This window comes from Notothenia coriiceps, unplaced genomic scaffold (assembly GCF_000735185.1).
Source record: "Notothenia coriiceps isolate Sejong01 unplaced genomic scaffold, NC01 NC01_scaffold00011599, whole genome shotgun sequence".
NCBI lineage: Eukaryota > Metazoa > Chordata > Actinopteri > Perciformes > Nototheniidae > Notothenia > Notothenia coriiceps.
The window spans coordinates 38,687-58,059 of record NW_011344300.1 but is presented as its reverse complement, the minus strand read 5'-3'; the positions used below and the strand labels follow the sequence as shown (position 1 = coordinate 58,059).

The 19,373-nt window shown below is 41.7% G+C and overlaps 1 protein-coding gene across 1 annotated transcript in view; it reads right to left on the bottom strand.

Moving 5' to 3' along the window:
• Positions 1–19,373, bottom strand: part of LOC104946829 (mannosyl-oligosaccharide 1,2-alpha-mannosidase IB-like) — a 46,723-nt gene that overhangs the window by 18,440 nt on the left and 8,910 nt on the right. Inside the window, exon 3 of the mRNA XM_010772715.1 lies at positions 5,327–5,588. Coding sequence (XP_010771017.1) covers positions 5,327–5,588 — 262 coding nt within the window. The remainder of the gene's footprint in view (positions 1–5,326; positions 5,589–19,373) is intronic.

The window sequence follows — 19,373 nt, the reverse complement described above, 5'->3', positions numbered from 1 at the left end:
ACACACACAACACACACACACACACACACACACACACACGACACACACACACACACAACACCACACAACACACACACACACACACACACACACACACACACACACGGACACACACACTCACCACACACACACACACACACGACACACACACACACACAGCGTGTGCAATCACAGCATTTACAAGGGCCATTCTGCCAACCCACTGTCAAGGCTTCGTATCGGACAGTGGAGTGAGCAGAGATGATGAGGTTGGCGGATGCCCAACAGCAAATAAAGAGATGCGTGGGGGTACTGTACAAGCCGATGGAGGAAGGGGATACTCATTGTCCATCTTTGTAGATATTCCACGGTCTCGATTGGCAAAACTCCTCCGTGTCTTTATGGCCGACACATCTGTGGATAGCGGGTTGATCATGTTAGATTCACTTAAAGCAGGACTGCTTTTCCCATCCGGATTTATCTTGGGCCGTTTACAGCCACAGGCTCCACGGCTCGTCTCTACAATGCCCAGGCGCAAATCGGGTAATCGTTGCTGATCACTCAACAGTCACAAGCCTGCAGCCAATGGAGCAGCCAAGTCGTCTTCCAATTGCAAACCGCCTCCAGACGAGCCAAAAGTTAGGCCACTGGAGCTCTGAACTGGAGCACGATTGCCTCCCTTCCTTTTAACAGCTCTGTTGGCTGCGTTCTGCACTGCAAGATACCAAATCAGTGAACCAGCAGAGGAAGTGTCTGAACGTCGATTTCCAAAGCAAAAAATATGTCATTAAGGATTTTTGGATTTTTCTGAGAGGACACACACGACACCACACACACACACACACACCACACACGCACACACACCACACACACACAACACCACACACACACACACACAACAACACACACACACACAACACACACACACACACACACACACACACACACACACACACACACACACACACACACACGACCACACACACACACACACACACACCACTACACACACCTCTTGCTCTTTATGAAGACTGCTAGCTGACTAGCTGTGTGTGATTGCCCATGGGTAACTTATTATTTAAGTCTGCCCTACTGAGGACAAAGCCGCAGGTTTGGCATGTATGCGCCGTGCTTCCACACAAGCAAAGTGTTCATTTACTTGCTCCTGTATTCCTCCATCTTCAAGTAGAATAGAAAGCATTGTTGCTGTGTTTATTAACATGAGATTCACTGACAGATTAAAATGTAATAAAGCAGTGCTGCAAGTTCAAGGGCCCGTTTTGGCTTTCCTTTCCTGTAGTGTTGTCTTATATATGTTTTTGTGCATGTAAACCAGTCTGCAAAGGCTAACATCCCAAAGTGAGGAGTTTTTTCATATTTGTTCTACCGACTTGAAACAGCGTAATGATTTCAATACATTACGGGTGCATACTAGGGCTGAACACATAAATCGTGTCATGGGCGATAACCGCATGTCGGCGATATCACATCACAGGGACATGCGATTTTATTCATTTTTTTATATTACATTTTTTATTTTTATTTTTTTACGACGTGCGATATTAAGTAGGTACATTAACTCAAAAACGTCATGTTACAATTATTTTGCTGCTTGCTACAAAAGGAAAACTCGCGCGGCTCTCATGTCAGGGGTACTTGAGTGAGTTACATGCAGGCTCTGCATGCACAGCAAATCACCAATCACAATCATTCTTGATCAGATCACAGCAGGCCCCGCCCCGCTAGTTTGCAGACCATCAAAACACCGGTAAAAAATGAGCGAGGAACTGGAGGACAATACTGGCAAGAATGAGATTTACTTCCAAAAAGAAAAGCAACATCTGCCATCTGGAACTATTTTTGATACAAAAAGGTTCTTCTCTTCTTCATTCACAGATGAACCCCCTTATTTGAGGGGAAGCAACATGCATTATCATGACATGTTAGATCATGACTTAAGGTATGATGAGTCAACCAGTTAAGATCCAGACGTCCGTGACTAAAATCCTTCATCCGGTTAAATATAGTTTTAAAAAACTGCAATATATATCGCAGGGGAAAAAAATATCGCACTGTCAGTTTTTTTCAATATCGTGCAGCCTTAGAGCATACAACATAAAACTGTGGTTAAGTTAATTATGTTTATTCTTTATTGGAAAATAGAGCGAACTCAAAAGGAGCATTACCTTCTTCCATTCGATGAAACGTTCTTTTGATTCCTGCATAACCGTGTCTACAAATTGCCTCGTCTAACTAGTGTTTTTTTAACATTATTGATGAACAAACCTTATTGAATGTGAACTGTGGTCATTAACTCCAACAGCTCTGGGCGAGCAATACTTCATGATGTGCCAGGTGAATACTATTGGAACAGTTAATAGTTAGATTCATTCCATCTCTTTCCGTTTATTGCCCTAAAGCGCTCTCCATCTCCAGACTGAGGTTTAATGGCCGCTAATGTGTCGGTCGGGTAATTAGTAGAATAGCAAAAGAGCACAGAGCTGTGAAATGATGGAAGTGCTTGGTAAAGTAGTTTCTTGTGCTCTGAACAGACTATAAAATATGTATCTTAATGGCATAGAAAGGGGTTTCAGTTCTATTTTTGGACGAACAAAGGGCCTGAGTGGCTGGTCCACAGAGCAGCAAAGTGCGCTGCTGGATCCGAGCAATTCCCCTGATTTCTCTCCACAGCAACTGTTATTTTATTCACAAATCCCAGTGCAGATAAAGACGACAAAGACGCTGAAATAGAGATTCAAGATTGCAAGATTTTGGGGAAATGATATAATTGCGATTTTTCTGACAGATATTGGAATTGGATTTGTGATATTTGTTTTTAAGCGACCCAACGGAAGTTCATTGTAAAATGCGGCCATATCTCCGGCTAGGAAGGTCGTATCAACGTGCTCCCGTCTCTAGCACCCCCGCAGACGAGCTACGAGTGAAAGAACTAAACTTACATGAAACTTCCGTTGGGTTGCTTTAAAGTCAAGCTTCAGTTTAAGATTCACCCTGTCATAGAAACATGTGATGGAGCATTACTAACGTGACTCAGATGGTTTGTTTCACCAAACCATCTAGGAAAGCTCCATTGGAAGTCATTTGGAAAAGTATTTCAAAAATACTTGGCAGGTGATTGGATCAATCTGTCAATCACCCACTATCATCGGCCACTTCTGATTGGTTAAGAATGACTGGTACATGTGGAGCACAGCACTTCTGATTGGTGTGGATGACTGACACACAAGAAGAAAAAACAAAAAAAACGTTTAAAAAAAACAAAACAAAATCGCAGGCTTTGCGATTTGATAATTGCATCATTTAAAATTGCGATTTCGATTTAATATCGATGAATCGTTCAGCCCTAATTCAAATGGTCTCGTTATGAGGTTATTTAGACTCATTACTACTTATCATTATCACCAGAACACGCTCAAAAAGCAGGGATATTTAGAAGCTTCATCTGAGTCAATGCATTTCGTTATTGATATTCATTTAGCTACTATCCGTGCATCTGCATGCACATCTAACCCTAATGACATTCTATTGTCGGATATTAGCATAGAAGAAAGACCTGCATCACGTCAGTTTCTGAATATCCAAAATAAGGAAATAAGAAAATGACCTAAAAATGTGTAAAATAGCAAATTGATAACCAGCACTCTTCACCTCATGCAAGCCCATGTCTTTTAAAGGTTAACATATTCATTATTGATCCTTCACAGTGATGAGCTTTGAACCAAAATATCCCTAAAAAACGATTGCATGAATGACAGTGTCAGTCTTCAGGTCAGACAGATGGTGTAGTCCCTTGGAGAGTACCATGGCAACACACTGGCTGCACAACTACCACTACACTACTTACCGTCTACATGAAACATAAATGATGACAAGAAGATGTATGCTGATACTCCTCCCTGGGTTTTACTAATGCAGGGCAAACGAGTGCTGTCTGTGTGCAGCGAGGCTTTTTGAGACAGAGCAAGCTCCAGTCATAGGCACAATTGTACGCTGGTGTGTGACTGTGACTTCTCCTTGCTTCCACGAGGCAATCAGGAAAAGAGGATTGCGGTGTGCTGAGTTGGAGCCAATACAGCTGCTACTTTCCTGCTCATTTGGGAGTGTATAGCATTCTTTCTGAATGGTATTTATGAAGGACACAAAAGGGGCATTTAGAGACAAAGGCGGTTTTGGAACTGAATGGGCCAGCTCCCTTGCACCGCCAGTGTTCTGACTCCAAGTGCTGTTTCAAGAGAGACGATATGAGGTAATTATGTAGGAGAACCTGCAGGGGGAAGAGAAAGAAGGGAGAGGAGCGGAGAAAGGGAGACAGGCCGGGGCTGGCTCAGTGTCTATAGAGAGCGAGACCACAGATAGCACCATCTGCATTCTGCACAGGCTCGGCCCGTCTGTCTGGCTCCATGCTGCCTTGAATAAAAGCTGGCGCGGAGACAGACAGCAGCAACACAAAAGTATTCAGACGTACAGTATAGTCAATCAGAAACTGGTCCTCCCACACAAATGCTGGGGTTCAAATTTCACCAAAGAATAAATTGTGAGACTGCGAGTGTTTACCCAGAGATGGGCTTTAAAGAATGACATGTCAACAGATAGCTGATGGCACTGATATAGTAATGTGAGCCAGACTATCACCAACAAACAAAGTGTCACAGGTTAGATTATATACACAGAGTTTACAGGATAATGATGGCAATTAGTGGCACCTTTTTAAATAGTTCTCATTGAGTCTTGAACATATTGTCCTCAGGGATTGTAATTTGATGTTAAGTCAGTTTCCTTGTTTCTGGTACTAACTGTTGCCTTTGTTAATGTATGGAGCTGCTCTGATGCAAGAACGTCAGACTTGATCTGATTATAAAGTCATATTTATAGAGCTTCCTACATTAGATCTTTGGCTCAACATGCATATTTTTATCAAACAAAATCATTAAAAATAAGGAGTTGACAGATTTAAAACGTCTAGAGCTCTGATGATAAGAACACCAAAGGAGGATAATATGCTAATAGGTTCAGTATACAGGACTTTGCTTTTATTGAGAATGATACAATATATTATAATCAGTATTTAGCTTCAGCTTTAATTCATTTCAGCTAAGTTTAAGTGCAGTTTTATCACAGAGTTGAATTGCTGCACTCCTGCTAATAAGAGTCCCTCAGTGTGTCGCTGGCCCCGTCAGTAAGAAGCAGTAAAGAAACCAAAAACAATCCCATGATGGGCTTCAGTGTGCATGATCCAACATGCTGCCATAGAAGCACATCCCAGTCAAAATGGCAGAGAAGCTACTTACTACTAGGATATCCAAAGAGCGGTCAAAGGGCCTCTTACCTCTCTGATCTTGTCTCGTTTCTCCTTGACGTCCGGCTCCGCAGGCTCACCATCGCTGACACCCACCACTTTTGGCATAGGGACGGGTGGCAAAGGTTTCGGCCCCGCATCCTTCTTTTTCAGTTCCTCCATTACTTTGTTTTTCTCAGTCTGGATCTCAGCCTGCAGCTCTTCACGTGACTTCCTCAGCTTCTCCTTGGCCTCTTGCAGTGCTCGCTCGTGGTCTGCCCGGATCTTGTCCCGCAGGCTCTCCTCCTCCTCCCTGTGTGGGGGGGGTAGGTCAAATGCAGAAGGTGAATTTTCTATTGTTATTATTTTTCACATTCTTTGTGCCCAAAAGCTAGATGCTAGTGTTCCCCGAGCCTTACTCTTTTTCTAATTAATTAATAATGAACTTTCAGACGAAACACTGAACCTCTGGGAAATAGATGATAGACTGTGTTGAAGATGAAAATAAGGATGTGTTTGCCGTGTGAAATAACACCTCTGCCCAGTTTGTGACACTTAAGATCTATAGAATATCAAATGTGATACCATTTTAGAGTGTTTACCAAAAAAACTGGTTTCTCATCCTCTGCAATTAACAGCTGCAGAAAACAAGACAAAATCACACCCAAAAAAAGTCTCTGAAGTCTCCACCACGCTGCAATTACATCTGCTCCAGGAAGGAGGGCAGGTGCAGAGGAACACAAGGAGAAGTCAAGCGGTGCTAGAATGAGAACATCATCTTTGGTGGTAACAAGCCCCAGGGTGCTATAACTACTCTACCCCATGAGGACATGGGTCGGTAATGAAAAACAAAAACAGCAGGATGCTGGAGCAATGGTGACAGGAGGACAATGACACGGTACTGTTCTTCTGCTGTAACTAAAGGGAGATTTAAAAATCATCTTGCATGGTGTTATGTGGGTTTACACAAATACAATCATAGCCAAACCAAACACTGTGTCAGCTGTTCTATAACCATTCATCTTTAAATTTTAAGGTCATTTCCTCTGTATTAATCCCCTTCAGGCAGCTTAGGAGTAAAACGTGTAAAAGTGTAAAACGTTTGAATGTCTTGCACGAGGCAACATACTAAACTATAAAACATTACATGAAAGGAATGGAATAGAGAAGAATGTAACAAGGGACACAAGTCAGTCCCATACGTTTTTATCAACCCGGTTGAACTGCTTAAGTTGCCATAGTTCAAATGGTTATATGACATATTAAGGATGAATATGTGCAACAGTTTGTGCCACTGTTTCCCTCACAACTCAACAGTGTTTCAATGTTTTATATGTCAGTTACAATAGATATATGAGATATCTTGAATTGAACTGCGTGCGTCACCTGACTGCAAACATGTGAGTGTGTTTATTAATCATCTTCCGTGTGATAAACACAGGAAATGTGTGAGGAACCAGCGACCTGCTGTGATCCGTGTGGACTCAGCTGCAATCCTCCACAGAGACACACAGCTCCAGGAAACAATGCTGTGTGTGTTTTACTCAGGCTGTACCCTTTGACACGCCTGCATATGTGAATCTGTCGTCTGCCAAGAGAACAGCAGTGTGGGTTGTTAGAAGTCAAAATGAAATGATATATTAAATACTTTTTTGACTAGCATTTAGACCCGATAACCAAATATGGTTTTCAGCGTGTGTAAAAATGCTTAAAAACTATGCCAGTGTATTTAAAATGTTATATTATGTTTGTTTATGGCTAACTATGGCGTCTGTGGAGCAAAAAGAGATTGTCTAAACTGCTGATTAAGTCTTATTTGTTTCTTAAGAAGTGTGCTGTTGTATCATCCTTAGGGATGGGTACCGAGAACCGGTACTAAGTCAATACCGGTACCTGATTGGACGGTATCGGTATACCGTTAAGCCGCTGGACAAACGGTGCTGCTATCGGTATATCTGTTACGTCTACTTCCTTAGTTTAACTTTAAACCATTCTGGTTGGTTGGGAACCCTCATCACGTGTGATGTATCCGGTTTGAGACCCCTCTGATTGGCCACTGTAAATGCCACTCCTCATCTCTCTCAACAGCGCTCTTATTATTGTTGAGAGACTCTCCGCAGGCATGGCGGACAGAGCGAAGCGATCCAAGGTCTGGGTGCACTTTAAAAAAATGTAGTGGCGATAGTGCAAGGTGCAATCTATGTACTCAATTAGTTGCTTGTAAAGGGGGTGACACAAGCAACTTAATGAAGCATTTTCAACCGAGACACTCATTGAATCTAAAACGGTGCTAGCGATACTGCTAGTGCTAATAGTGCTAGCGGGTATCAGCCTCGCCGTGTGTAAATGTGACCTGAGCGAAGGCTCGCAGGCAGGTTAGCTGCTGCGCACGGGTAATATGTTTTATTTACCTGGGTGCAGTCTTGCAGGCACATCGCCTTGTCTTTTTATAGTTTATTAACACCAAATTATTGAAAAGTATCGATAAGAGTATCGAAAAATACCGATACCGATAAGCAGTACAGGTACCGGTATCGATAAAATCCTAACGATACCCATCCATAAATTCATCCTGCTCTTAGCCCTTGTGGATTTTGGTTTGTATTTAAACTTTTATTTTCCTGTGTTTTACATGCACTCGCGCACATCCATACATTGTCTAACGTTAAAGCTGATCAGGAAAAAGGTGGAGCAGATGTCTTTATTGGTAGCTCTGGTATGATGAGACTATAATGCTGCAAGCTGCAGCCAACTTTATTAGAGCCCACCTTTTAAGTGTTTCAGGCGGGGAGGGCGTTTGGTGGAATAACAGAGGCCCAATGCCCCATGATGATTGAAGTGAAAGTAAACGGTCATTTCATGCATGCGCACAGCTGGTGGCGTTGAGAGACTTGGCGCTTGCAACTGATTAGCTGCTTTAAGAAATGCATTACAAAACTGTAATATACAAGCAAAACATGATTATTAGGGACTTGTGACTTTGAACTATAGGCACAGGGGGGCGGATTTAGAAATTCGGTGAACACGGGTGTATACACACAAAATGGAGGAGAACAAACACACTAGCGTTCATGCGTGAGTGAGACACCAAGGTACCAAACAGAAACAAGTGGGGAAAATAACTACATATAGAGTTAATGTGGAGAGACATATAATGCAAGAAAGAGATTAATAAATTGGGTGAAAATATGGCTACGCAGGAGGAAACCTGGAAAGGGTTGATGGCGTGATCAGCATGATCAAGCATCCATTTGCCCACATTGTCGCTTTCCTAGGGGTCAGATCTAAATGGGGCGATCCTTTCCCAGCATGCTTGTATCACAGTATGTGAGCCGACCTCAAAAAAAAAAAATATTGTTGTAGGATTCATGCAAGAATTAACGAGAACACAATGTGAAAGCGGAGCCATGAGCCAACCGACTGAGGACTGTGACATTGAGTCGATGAGAAGTGAATGAGCGAGACGACCAGGAAACAGACACATGTTTCAACGACTAATTTTGTCCCTCAAACAACAGCATGTGCCATTCATTTTTATTAATTCGTATCATTCATGACTCTGAATGTGGGCCAAACAGAGACCAAAATAAAACAGCTTCCGAGTTATGCAACATCGCCCTGGAAACATACTCATAAATATTCATAATCCCAACTCAGCCTGTCTGACTTTATTGATGGAACAACACATATTTTGCAAACACCAAAGCGGCAATTAATGTGTGTATACTAGTGCCAACGAATGCATGCGGAGGGATGGTTTCCATATGCTGTATTTACTTTGTTGGGGATTCTAGTTAACGTGTAATACGTGCGGTGTATTGAACATCCCAAGTCGTGCAGATACAGCTTCTGTGGGTCGTGTGTCTGATATGTCTTTTTATTCTGAGCTTAAAAAAAAAGGTCTGTGCACGCATTCTATCTAGAGTGTCGGTGAGTGATAAGATGAGTGCAATGTTGCAGGTTGCCGTTTGTGTTCTGGTGTCTCTTCTTTCTGATGATGGTGCTGTCTTTACACCAGGGAGGGTTTCACGCCTCCTCTGTAATGCCATCTCTGTAGCATCTGTGAGTGAGTGTTGCCCTCAGCAAAATGCGCATTTAAATGTGATATTAACACATTTGGGATGGGCGGCTGATGTTAGATGACTAGAATGCTCTGTATGCGGTGGCTTTGTTCACATGTATGTTGTGCTTCATGAGATGCAAGGGAGCATGGACAAAAGAAATGAGAAGGTTAAGCCCTGACACAATCGTCCCTAATGGCGAGCTGATTCTGCTCCATAAATGCTGTACGTAACACAAAGAAGTCAGCGCGTTTGTCAGGGAAACACAAACACCGTCGTTGCAAATAACGCAAATGTGCATGTTTCGAAATAGTGCACACAAGCAATTTGGGTGCAAATTGATTCCTACACAAACATGCAGTAGCCGTCTGCGCCCCCCTCCTCCTGTTTTAATCTCAAGTCACTCTTTTCTCTTCCTCGAGCCATTATCGTACTCACTCAAGCATCGCCAGGGATTCCCTTCGAGTCTCATACAATGTCAAACATGCAATTAAGAGCACGTCAACAGCTGCCTGACTCAATTACCTCCTCAAAGACAGCGTGAGCTGCAGCTACAGAGCAGGTGACCACGCCTCCACCTTTAGCTTGCTCACATCTTCCCACGCCCCCCACTTCCCAAGATGTGATTAAGGCAAGGAAAACCCCACCTTCCTAATTAAGGCTTCCAGTAATCCCTTCCTCCTTTTTTTCAAATCAGCCTTCCTGCCTACTGAAGGAATTTCTTCTTCAGTGGTGCCGAGAAATCTGTTGCTCAGAAAGCCATGGTAACTGGAGAGAAGCTGCAGTTGCCTTTCTGCCTGTTTTATCCCCCTTTTCCACTAAAATAGTAGAAAGGTTTAGTTTTTTTTGGACACACAGGGCTGTTGGCAGAGAAGAGCAGGCTAGATGCCAAGTATCCATGGCAACAAACAGAAACCCACACAAATATTTTTATAGAAATAGCGAATTAGCCATTAGAGTCATTTATGCAATTCATAATATTACTGGGTTATTAGGGCCTCATCTCACTTTTTTATTGATTAATCTTACAATTATTCTTTAAAAAACCAAATCATCAAATATTTAGCTGCAGTATTATACTGAAATGATATTAAAATGGTGATGACATGGATTAATTCAACCACCATGGTCATACGCAATCACTATAATCACTGGCAATTTTTTTTTTGCTTTAGTATGTGGTAAGGAATTTAATTCAGATGATTTAGAGATTGTAACAAAAGTCACTGAATGAGGACAGTCAGTGTAAGCTACGTTTTTAAAATAGTTGAATATCAATGTAGATGATTGTGAGATGTTGACAAGCACCTTAAACACGGAAGCAATGAAAAAACAGTTTGAAAATCTATTTTGACTTCTTCTAACAGAAAGACGTGTTGCATGTTGATAATACAATCATATCATGCTTGGGTGCAGACAAAAGTTAAACAGCTGTCTTTCTGCCACTGCCTTCTTGACAAAGTGTTCTGGGATCGTCTCACTTCAAGTGTTCATGCGTTAAACCATGTACAAGGCTGCAGTGCTTCCCACCAAAATGTGATTCTACCTGTGGCGGTGGCATGGAGGAGGGGTTAGAAAACCAAGGGGCTTTAGGCAAGCGCATCTTTCGCTGTTTTCACCGTGGACGAACATAGTGAGGGAGCTGTGGATAAACCTGAGTGGCCCTAGTGTCTGAGTCTTAAAGTGGACCTATCATGCTATATTTGAATAATATAGTGTAGGACCATACCTATATAAGGCATATTTATACTTTTTATTTTTCAAAATACCAAACAGATCATGCATTTTAGCCATTCCTCATTTCGCTCAATTTAACACTGTCTTTGCATGGGCTGATTCTGTGAGAACAGCACCATCTACAGGCCTGGCATATGTACTACAGCGTCTCCAGCGCTTTCCAACGGCAATGTCCGTGGCTGTCTCCTCCTGATTGGTGGAATTGTCCCAATAGCCATAGGCGGAGCTCCTCGTTCCTGAAGTCAGAGAATTTTCAAATCTGGATCAGTCTGTATCAGATCCGTTGCAGCCCCATTTTTAGAGATTTGGGTATGGAGGAAAAGAGAGAGGGTTGTGTTTTCTGACACTTGGTGAGTTCCCTGGAACACCGGGGACACATATTCTTTTATAAAAGACGTACAAAAGTGCATTTTGCATGATAGGTCACCTTTAAATGCAGTATTACTCTTATGTAGCAGGAGACCCCTCTGTGCATTCCCAGCCAGGCTGGTCCAGATTACATCAATGACTCATTTAGATTGAATAATATGACACCATGCACATTTAATAACCTGGAGCCGCAAACAATGATACGCTAGACAAAGGGATTAGCTATGGTAACCGTGTATAATAAAGGGCCTACCTGTCAATCATCAATGCTAGTCACAGCAGTATGATGAGCAAACTGCTTAGGACTGCCATTCAACATAACGTAGAAAACTCATTTGAAACCATCATAAAATCCAATATTTATGTCATTTTAAGAAGTGTATTTCTTAACTTAGATGGGAAGAATAAGAATGTAAGAAGATGAAACAAATGCTTTCTATCATCACAAAAAGCTGCTACACTCACTAATGCATAACGGATAAGTCCTTGGGAGGCGAACTGCAAAATCTAAACATACATCTCTGTACTGTTTACAGTCCTAATGCGATGTGAAGGCATGAAGGTTAGTAGCAACATTGCCAGACAGGATACATCGTAATTGTGAAAAAAGTGCATAACGGTTGGACACGGTTAACTTTGAACAAAAGTTTTACGTAATGTGGACTATGTGGGGAAGTCAGGTCAAGAATATCCTACTTTTTCCTAAAGTGCCCCCTTAGTCCATCTCTGCCACGTGAACACAAGTGTTTGTCGAGCATCTCTTGGCCACAGAGCTCTCCTGGGAACACCAGTCTGAGTTCACACCTAAGTGGTGTGGACAAGTCCTCTTCCTGCTAGCCCATAAACACCATAAGTGGAGGGAAGAGGCCCGTGTTGGAGGTTGTTAAGGCAGCAGAATTTTTTGCTTCTTGTGAGCTGTAGCTCCCGGGTTTCCCTTCACCGTGAACCATCAGGCAGATCCATGTCTCGCTTTTCCCATGACCCACTTGGCTCAAATGGAGGCTGCATTACTCTATGTGTAACGGCTCTCCCAAGATTAACTGTGGATGTGTAATAGCATCCTCTGTCTTATTCTTCCAATTCTCTCTCTGCCCTCACAACCTCCTCCTGCTAGCTGCAACCTCTCTGTGAAAAACACACACCTCTTTCTCTCAAGCATATTCACAACATATCCGTTTCCTGTTTTTACGCTAAGCTGTCTCATCCATCATTGCATTCTCTTACCTCCCCTACTTTTTCTAATTATTTTTCCAAAACGAATTCCTCCCACTTGTCAAGTTGTTTGTGTATCAATTATCTGAATGCTGTCAAAGCACTTTGTGAATTAAAGCCATCGAACCCTGTGTGTAAACAATACCAAGCTGTAATCTTCAGTATCTTTACTAGTAAAACATATGTTAGTGCAGAGCTATGCTTGTTCTCTTTTACCTCATCATGTGTGCAACTGTTTCTCACATATGTAGAAAGACATAAATAATGTATCCATCTTTCCGGCTGTATGTATTTAGGTGAACACCTGAGCCCTGACAAACCTTGGCCTGTGCCCATGTATCTGACCCATCATGGCTGGCTGACTAATGCCTTCAATACAAACACAGGAGTCCATCTCCCACAGCTCGCACAAGCCGGCCATAAAACAAATAAGCACTAAGCCCGGTTGGCTGCTCCCGAGCTAGATATGGGATTTTCCAAGTGTGGAAAAGAGTCTGAGGACTGAGCGGTCCAATCACTAAACCTTTAGAGAGAAAGATCCTTAAAGACGCTCCCATTTTCTCCTTTTGGCCCGACGAAAACAATACACAAGACTGATGTACGTATTCAACAATAGAAAGACACGTTTCTTTGCATAATTAAAGTGTGGGCTCTGCTAAAAATAGGATGCAAGTCTATTTTTGACGCGAGGCGTTGCATAGCGCCAGGCAGGAAGTGGACCGGTCAGAGCATCCAGTCAATCCCCAAAATAAACTAATTTAGCAGACCCTATCCCTCCGTAGTCTTTCAAGTAGGAGGAGGAATGCCAGCGTTCTCCTCCGGTTTACAGGCACTGTGTAAATTATATATATAGAATCATTTTGATGATGAATGCATTTTTTTTCTCAGTAAAATACAGCAACACATCTTTGATTCATGTCGTTTATAACTGAGATATTACAATTATTATTAACTTTGTCTGTACAAAGTAGCCTGTCCAGGAAATATGCCCAAATCAACAAAAACTGCGAGCCGGCATGCAAGATGCGCCCGGTGGGTTATGACGCTGGAGGAGGTCGGACCAAAACCGTGGCGCAGACGGACCCGGTGGAATCAAGGGGTAAGGGTGGTTGTTGCGTGAGCCAGGAATATCTCAAAGTGGCATTTGAGGGGATTTAGGGATGATGTTGAGCTTTAGAGCATCTACAGCCTCAGCTAAGCAAATTGTCAAAAAACATTCCACATAATTTGTGTCCAGGAACTTTAGTTTGCAGCAAAAAGCTTACAATGATCAAAGTGATATTATTCATTTATAATTGTATCGTGGCTGTGCAATTACAATGTTATTTAAAACAATCAGAAGATGCTTTGTCAAATAAATACCATTATTGTAGTAAATGTTCAGAACAAACGGGGGTAAATAGTGAAATGGCTGTTGACTATCTAATAACTGACACAAAAGAGCCCCAAATGTGTGGCAATGGACTCCTTTATTCCTATTGACTCTGTCTTTGTATGGTACAATTGTAACCATGCATTCCTGCAGTTCTTCACTGCCTCAAAAGGTTTACCCCAGAGTCATGAAACTGATAGATTTAATCCCCAAAAAGGACCGAGATCCCATTTCCCATCCCCTGGCAAATCATAAATCCAACAGCTGGCGTGTTGCAGCTCTGGTACAAAACACTTTTATTATTAATTTGGTCCGTATGGCTGTTTGTGTGTCTGCGGCAGCTACAGAGAACACTGGCTGAATGCACCTGTGAACTCAGAAAGGTTTACTTGTAATTCAAGCTTCAGGAACCTGAGGGCCAATTCTTAATTTGCCGCTGAGCGATCTCACTTTGATCCCATTGCTTGAACTGACAGGGAGCCATTGTGGAGCCGGGCTGCAGCTCCAGTGTTTGGCAGGGATGAGGTTTGGTGAGATGCTCTGTAGTTAACCATGGTCACGTCGTCCCTGAGGACTGAGAGCCTCTCTCCACCTCTCTCCAAGTGCCTCTCAACTTTCTTACTCTTGATTTTGTCTCTTTTTGGGTCCCTTCTTAACTTCCTGTGTGGCACTCATGCAAACCAATTCAAACAAGTGCCTTCCTTTCCCTCTGGCTTTCAGAAGGTCTTGTCACCACTGATGCACTCCAGGGAGATGACAAATGGGAGACAGAGTGAGGCACACTTCAAATGGGTGCTACTGAATCCTTTCATGTACTTTCTCCTGCACACTAAGAACCTGCACCGAAGATCCAAGTGCATCAATTGATCTTTTCAGTGTTCCTTTCCACTCATCTTTCCTTTATCAGCAACCCCCTCTGTCCTTCACTTCTTTCCTACGGGACAGAAAATAAGCTTTGGCCAGAAATGGAGAACCATTCCAATCTTAAAAGCTACTATGTTGGTTTGAGACTACACACCAATCATTAACTTATTCGTAAAATATTGTTCACACAACAGAATGACTCTTGTCAACCTGCTTCTGATTCCCTATGAGGTCTCTTCTCTATACTAGTGGTAACTCATTATAAAAGTAATTTTACCAGGAGCAGTGATTCATTACATCTTGCTCCTTCCTGTTACGCCTTGTAAAATCTGCAATTATCTTTTGAATTCTGGATACATCTCTTTCTGCTGGATGGCTCTATGAGTGATCACAGAGCAGCCTCAAAGATGAAATGATATTGCTAACAGACTTTTGTACATTTCCTACAGACAGGCAAGCTGCCAACCAGGCGATAACATCACAGTTGCAAGTGTCGCAAAAGAAACACAGCATTGCAGGTTTTTGTAAGTTGAGTCTCGTGTATAAAAATTCAAGCGTATTTTTGATTAGCTTATTATCACTTTACTTTATTAGGAGAACCAGTATTATCAACCCTAACCAAAGTCAAATCATGACATCCACCTCTTAGGTTAGAGGACGTTTAATGAAACCGTTCACATTCAAAGCTTCAAATTGCGTTTTCAATGTCATTTAACCTCCTGGTATTGCAGCTACATGCTAGTTGAATGACGAGGCTGTGTATACACATTTAAATAACAGTAAGAACAGAGTGATGAAAATAACACTGATAAAAAACACTGTTTAGATCCGGTGGTACAATCCAAAGCCTATGGTCATGGTTATATAAGCTAATTCTTTAAATCTACATCTAATTAAGTCAGGAGATCCTGTTAATATCAATTATAAGGTTGTCCTTTGTGTTGATGCGGGTCATGTGAATCACAAGGTCTCGGTTATATTAAAGGGGACCTATCGTGCAAAATGCACTTTTTGATGTCTTTTATACATAAAGATGTGTCCCCGGTGTGTCGGGGAACTCACGCAGCGTCAGAAAATAAAACCTTCTCTCTTTTTTTTTTAAACCTTTATATCCAAAATCAGCACTTTTGAAACAGGAAGTGAAATAGAGGGATATGAGGCATGGCTAGAATGGGTGATCTGTTTGGTAATTTGAAGAAAACACTAAATAGACATGTTTTTTTATATTGTTTTATATATCTGAGACCTATGCTATTGCCTAAAAATAGCATGATAGTTCCACTTTAAGTATGTCACTCAACAGTTCTTGTTCTTACATTTATTTCGACAAACTCCTAAAGGCTTGAAGCCCTTAAAACATATATTCCAAAATGTGCCAATTTCATCTTTCTTTGGGAAGAGATACCGAGCCTTTATGGTCGCAATTTTTGATCACATTGCTTAATTAATAAAACTGTTTCATGGCAAAAGATGATAAAGTACTGTATCCCTCATCTCTATTCAGGGGAAGTCTATATGCAGGTATGCATGGTAGGTCTTTTTGATCTTCTGCTGCACTAATATGACTGCTGGGCACTGTGGGGGTTCAAAGATGACCTCAATTTGATCATGGAAAAAAGCGGGGTTTGTTATTCTCAAATCACTAAAGAAGTCAAACTAGGGCTTAAATGTTTGCCTGTGTTCTCAAAAGAGAAATAGTACCAGAAGGTAAACACTGTACATGAAATACCCTATTGTTACTGGCCTGTAGTCTGTTTATAAATGTAGAAGATGTGCCTTTAACGGAGTGAGAGTATGGTGGTAAGTATTTATTATACTTTTAAACAAAATAAATATAAAATATAAAATATTTTATAAATATGCCACTTACATCCCACGTTTTATTTTTTGATATGACATTTTAAAACACAGCTCCTACAGACAGTGTTACCACAAACAGAAACAAGCAAAACCCGCAGATTGTGTTTCCTATTTATTCTTATTATTTTCTCTATGAATTGGAACGTTTTCCAGCTCAGCAGTAAACATCATATATCTACTTTCAGTATATCTTATCCTGTTGTGACAGAGCCTTTCAATTGTTAAAGCTGACTGACATCTGATCCCCTTTATGGAAAATATATCACAACCTTTTGACTAACCGCAGATAATGGATTGTGACCTGCCAACACAAAGACACACAGTTATCAGTAAAGGTGTCCTTCTTTGAGCAATACAGGACCAACTTTGAAAACTTGATAGTTTAGGATTCAGTCAGTATTCTCACCCAACAGAGGGGTTGAAGAGGTAAATGGAAGCTGATGTTTGAACTTTACACTTAGGGAATACCCTCCTGTTTTCCTGAATGGAGGCTATCAGTGAAATCAGAAACTTTAGTATTCGGCATGAGAAAAACAGAATCAATGAAAAGCTCGACTGCAGCACAACGTCTGAAATGTGAGCCCAAGTAAAAACCCTGGTTCACAAACCAGACACAAAAACATGCACCCTATCTCCTCTCACGTACACACACCCACACACACGCACACAATAACACACGCACATTGCTCTTCAGCCAATGTAAGCAGCTGCAGCTGTGTCCTACAGAGACCAACAACATGAACACATGGAGGAAATGGAAACAAAACAAGAGAAATAAAGAGGAGACACGCTGATTAATAAATAATTAGAACAAATAAAAAAGCAGCAGTGTTAATGAGGAGATTATGCTCGATGGAAGTCCACTCCTCATTCTGCCGGATGTTCCATCTCATACCAACTGTACTAGATGAAGTCTCCTGATAACAGACAAATGAATTAGGATGAGTCTTAGTGGAATGACTATGAACACAGATCTGAAAGATGAATTTAAATGTGAGTGATATCTGTTCTGAAGCCAACAGAGTGGAATCAGCATAGTAATAGAGATGGGTGAAATTATAGACACGCCTTGCAGTAATAGGGATTTATTGATCTTTTTCTATTAGTTTTGAAAACATTTCTTGTATAATTCAAATGATTACAAGGTCATAAGAAGGGACACTTTATAAGTATTTGTTGTTTGTATGGGTAAGTTATTACAGATCAACACTGCAGTGCTGCAAATCCTACAGAGAACAGTACTTTTGAAAAAAAAGAAAAAGAGTGAAACAACACAAGAAGGAGACGCAAAAATCGACTCAATGCCATATCCTGGTTGGAGCTGGGGTCCCCTGCCAGACACTTTGGCAAACAGCAGTATGTTTGTGGGGAGTGTACTCCTATAAAACTCTAGCTGGCAAGTGAAACAGCAAAAGAGGACAATGCCTTTCATGATTTAACAGCCCAGCAGGAAAAATATGATTGTTTCATAGCATGCCCAATGACCTAAAGGGAACTACAAATGTGAGAATAGATTGTCCTTGCAGCTGTAGCAATTAGGCCTAGCATCATTTACATGCTGTTTTACATGATATAGGTCACCAATAGGTGTCAATATAGAAATATGTTTTTAATCCAGTTATGTGGAAATACCAGATGCCGTTTGATTGTCAGAATGGATGGAGGCATACCTGCAGTTAAACTGAGCCGATGCACCGCTGTGGTCGGGCTTTTTAAAAGCAATCATGGTAATGGAACAAAGCAAGTGATGCTATCCTTTTTTAAAGCTCCATTTAAGGTTAACAAAAAAGCAACAGCAAGCTTGATGCATACAGCCCTGAAGCCTGGCTTTAGAGGGAACATTGAAAGCAGCTCAATTGAGGTAATGAATGTGTGAAAAGCATCTTTTATGTAGGGGGGGTACTTTCATACCTCCATTTGCTCTGCACCGACTAAAGGGCTGATTTAATCTAGAAACCGGAATGGATGGTTTCATGAGATTCAGAAACGACCGCAGCGCCTTAGTATTCTTTCCAGGTGGAGCCCGCTTGACAGGGCTTTTATGTGATGGGGCGAGGGGGGACGTACAAGCTAGGGCTCCTTTATTAGAAGACCCAGAGGAATACGCACAAGACACAAACACGGCCCAACCCAGATTTACTTTAAAGCTGACAGGCGAATGAAGCGTGAAGACACAGGAATGATATATAAGATCACACTAAATATGATAAATAAGTGCACTTTGATGTTGGCCCAGGCCTTACATTTGATCTGTGGGGTTTTGATGCTGATTTATGGTCATGTCAGAGTGCAAAAGCAAAGCTGCAACACTAACAATAACTGGCAAGGCAATAAGTGTTGGAACCAGGTTACTTGCGGCCACAGCACTAAACTTCAATATGAGAGGGATGCAGTGTGAAAAGCTTGTGCACTGCTTGTACCTCTACCTTTGGCTGTTGGAACATAACATGACTCATTTTGCAAATGCATCCATTGCAGTCAAAAATAAAATATATATATATATTTATAAAGAATGGCTGCCTAGCGGTTGTATGCCTGCACCAACCAGTAGGGCTGTCCCGAATACCATTTTTCGGGCTCCGGATATTCGGCAGTAATCAGCAGCGAATATTTTCGGCCCGCG